General features: G+C 38.5%; 1 protein-coding gene across 1 annotated transcript; it reads right to left on the bottom strand.

Annotated features, from left to right (window-relative positions):
• Positions 1 to 217: 217 nt before the first annotated feature.
• On the bottom strand, positions 218 to 2,905 carry LOC145127123 (uncharacterized). Its single transcript, XM_079062376.1, has 3 exons — positions 1,621 to 2,905; positions 863 to 1,533; positions 218 to 712 (listed from the first exon to the last, which is right to left on the bottom strand). The coding sequence occupies exons 1-3, from the start codon at positions 2,903 to 2,905 to the stop codon at positions 218 to 220; spliced, it is 2,451 nt and encodes an 816-aa protein (XP_078918502.1).
• Between the last annotated feature and the right edge of the window lie 672 nt (positions 2,906 to 3,577).

Raw genomic sequence — 3,577 nt, forward strand, 5'->3', positions numbered from 1 at the left:
TGGTGCCTCACAATTGTGGTGTGAACCTCCTCTTCATCCTCCCCAAGCTATCCGTGAAGTATTTTTGGAGCCGGAGATTCATTTTCTAGGCATAAAAAATAATTTTAAAACCATTTGGGACATTAAAAAAAATTGAAATTTACCAAAGACTAAAATGTTTTAAAAGAAAGAAAAAAAAACTCCGGGTTGCCTCCCGATTAGCTGCCCTTGTTTTAAGTCATTGGCTCGACTTGGCCCCTGAATGTGCTTCAGTCTTGATACGTGGGCCTCTCCAACACATCAACCTCCTCGCCATCTCCTTCTTGACATGTATATTCTCTAAGGGATCCGGTGGAGTTTTTGCTCCTGAATCTTGTGCTTGTTCCACCGGTGGAAGGATTTTGACTTTGGTGGATGGCTTGGGTTTTATATCATCACTCCTCACATGCTTCTTGTCATCAATAAACTCCAAACTCTCCAACACCTCATTGTCCATATCGACCTCCTTTGCAAGCTCTTTGGCTTTGTCCCTGTCTAGTTTTCCTTGCAAAACTAACTCTAGAAATTCATTGTTAGACAAACTTAAACCCTTTTTTGTTGAGGGCTGGATCAAATTGACAAAATTAATAGATTGAACATCAAAAGGAATCTTTTTTGCTTCATGCACATTGAAGTTGATAACTTCACCATCAAATTCCATACTCAAAGTTCCATTGTAGACATCAATTTTTGTCTTAGAAGTTTTAAGAAAAGGTCTACCCAAAAGTATGGAACTTGAACTTGGAGAGTCATCATCTCCCATATCTAAGACATAAAAATCAGCCGGGAAGACAAATTCATCGACTTGCACTAACACGTCCTCTAATACTCCCTTTGGGTGTACCAAAGACCGGTCAGCAAGTTGGATGATCACACCGGTTTTGCTCAATGTTCCTACACCAATTGATTTGAAAAGAGAATATGGTAGGACATTTACGGATGCACCTAGATCAAGCATAGCTCGGGGTACATAAAGATTCCCCAACTTGCAAGGCACGGTAAAGACACTGGGATCCTTGCACTTCGGGGGCATCCTCTTTTGCAAAACCGCGGATACATGCTCCCCAACTGTTACGACTTGATTTCCTTTTAATTTCTTTTTAGATACACAAAGATCCTTAAGGAACCTTGTATATCTAGGTACCTTCTTGATGGCCTCGAGGAGTGGGATGTTGATTTGAACTCTCTTGAACATTTGCATGATCTCACTCTCTTCCCGTTCTTTCTTCGTGCTCTTTAATCTTTCAGGAAATGGAGGAGGTGTGGCTTTAGACTCAGTGATGAAGGGCTTCTTTTCGATTGTTTTCTCTTCCTCCTTTTCTTCTTTGGTTGCCTCTTCGACCACTATTTCTTCTTCCTTTTGATCAACCGACACTTTTGGATCATCATAGCTCTTTCCTTCTCTCAATGTGATGGCACACACGTTGTGCCTTGGGTTTGTTTCAGTTTGTGCAGGTAACTTTCCTTGAGATTCTAGTTTGCTTACGGAAGTGGCAAGCTGTGAAACTTGTTTCTCTAAGTTCTTTATGCTTGCTTTTGTCTCTTATTGGAAAGCTTGTGTACTAGTTTCCAAACTCTTCACTATGTCCTCTAAGGACATACTTGATGAACCCGATTGTTGAGGAAGGTGTTGTGGTTGCCTTGGTTGAAAGTTTTGTGGTGGAAAAAGTGGTCTTTGTTGGTATTGATGTGGTTGACTTGGTTGATAATTTGTCTGTTGATGTCCTCCCCAACCTTCATTGTTACTCCATCTTTGATCACCCCGTGGCTGCTCATATCCCCTTTGATTAGACCCAAGAAAACCTCTCATGGCTTTTGCTTCTTCATAATCTTCCTCTTGAAGTTGAGGGCACATGTCGGTTGGATGCCCCACTTGAGTACAAATACCACAAGGTCTAACTGTTGGTGGTTGTACGCCCTTGTCCTTTGCAAGCATCATCACTACTTTAGTCAACTCAGAAAGCTGACTTTCAATTTTTGGGGTAGAAATTTCTTTCACTCCTCTTGGTGCATCACTGTACCATTCTTCTTCTTGGACTGTATGCTTGGAATCTTCTGCCATGTTCTTGATAAGAACTCTGATTTCTGTTGGAGTCTTATCAGCTATAGATCCACCACTTGATGCATTGAGTAATCTCCTATCCCAAGATGACATTCCTTCACAAAAATACTGCAACAACTGATATTCTGTAATCCCATGTTTTGGACATCTTGAACACAATTTCTTGAACCGTTCCCAATAAGTATGCAAGGCTTCTCTCTTTTGTTTCTTGATGCCAATTATCTCTCTGCGTAAAGCTGAAGCTCTCATTTCTGGAAAATATTTATCCAGAAACATCCTTGCAAGTTCATTCCATGTTGTGACTGACCCCGGTGGTAAGTCATACAACCACTCCTTAGCTGAATCTTGTAAAGAAAAAGGGAATGCCCTTAACTTGATTTGATCTTCTGTGACTTCATGTGGCTTCATACCAACACAAACAACATGAAATTCCTTAAGGAATTTATGTGGGTCTTCATTCTCAAGACCACGGAATGAGGGTAACAAATGGATGAGTCCAGACTTGAGTTCAAAGTTGATTGCTGCAGGGTAATTTATGCACAAAGGTTGTTGGGTGACATCTTGAGTGGCCCACTGTCTAAAGGTTTGTTCAGGTGGTGGGTTTGGAGGTGGGTTTCCTCCATGGTTGTCTGCCATGGTAGGAGTAGGTGAAGATGGTGGGGTGGTACTTTTGGATGTTGGTGAAGATGTGGTTGATGGATTTGATAAAGAAGCTCCGAATTGTTGTTTCTTTAAAAGTTTAGCTTGCTTCCTTCTTTGTTTTGTAGATTTCTCTATCTCCAAATCAACTGGTAAAGGTGTACCTGTGCGAAAAGATCTTGGCATAAACAATTAGTACTACCGTATCCCCGGCAACGGCGCCAATTTGTTTGTCTGTCAAACCAACAAATAATGGGATAAAGAATACTAATAAAGCTCAAGTCACTGCTATTTCTTATACTAAATATAGTATAGAGTAAGCAGGGTCGGTCCACAGGAATACAAGACTTCTTATCTTGCCATATTTTCACACATAATACAAATAATATTAAAATGGGGGATTGTGTTAGAACTAGATTTAAACTTCATAAATAAACAAGATTGTTAACAGAATTTAGTAAAAGAAATACATTTCCGATTCTGATTCTTATACATGTATTATGTTGAAAGATGCAAAATGAATATGATTATGTTCTATCTAGGTTGGTAATTTAGATACTAATAAACTCTAATATCTAAGTTGACAAAAATTGTTTTATTCAAAACATGTTCTTCAAATAAAACTTCATTTAATTGATTTAATTCAAATAAGCTCTTTCTTTAAATCATTAAATGACTTTAAGTTCTTGCAACAATTACCAACAATATTCAATATTCCTCATAAGCTTGGGATTATGAACATTTAATCTTTGATTACACTCAGTTTGATTCAATTACAATCAATTAAGTGCATGTTACTAACATCAAATCATAAAACATATACGAATTTTACAATTTGATTAACTAGATTGATAAAAA

The sequence above is a fragment of the Lactuca virosa genome, chromosome 7 (genome assembly GCF_052849685.1).
Source record: "Lactuca virosa cultivar CGN04683 chromosome 7, Lactuca_virosa_CGN04683_v6, whole genome shotgun sequence".
In the NCBI taxonomy this organism is placed as follows: Eukaryota; Viridiplantae; Streptophyta; class Magnoliopsida; order Asterales; family Asteraceae; genus Lactuca; species Lactuca virosa.

Coding starts and splice junctions, on each gene's coding strand:
- LOC145127123 (XM_079062376.1), bottom strand. CDS start 2,905: ATGCCAAGATCTTTTCGCACAGGTACACCTTTACCAGTTGATTTGGAG. Junction 1,534..1,620: donor TCAACAATCGGGTTCATCAA/GTATGTCCTTAG, acceptor TAAAGAACTTAG/AGAAACAAGTTTCACAGCTT. Junction 713..862: donor AACTTGCTGACCGGTCTTTG/GTACACCCAAAG, acceptor AAAACTTCTAAG/ACAAAAATTGATGTCTACAA.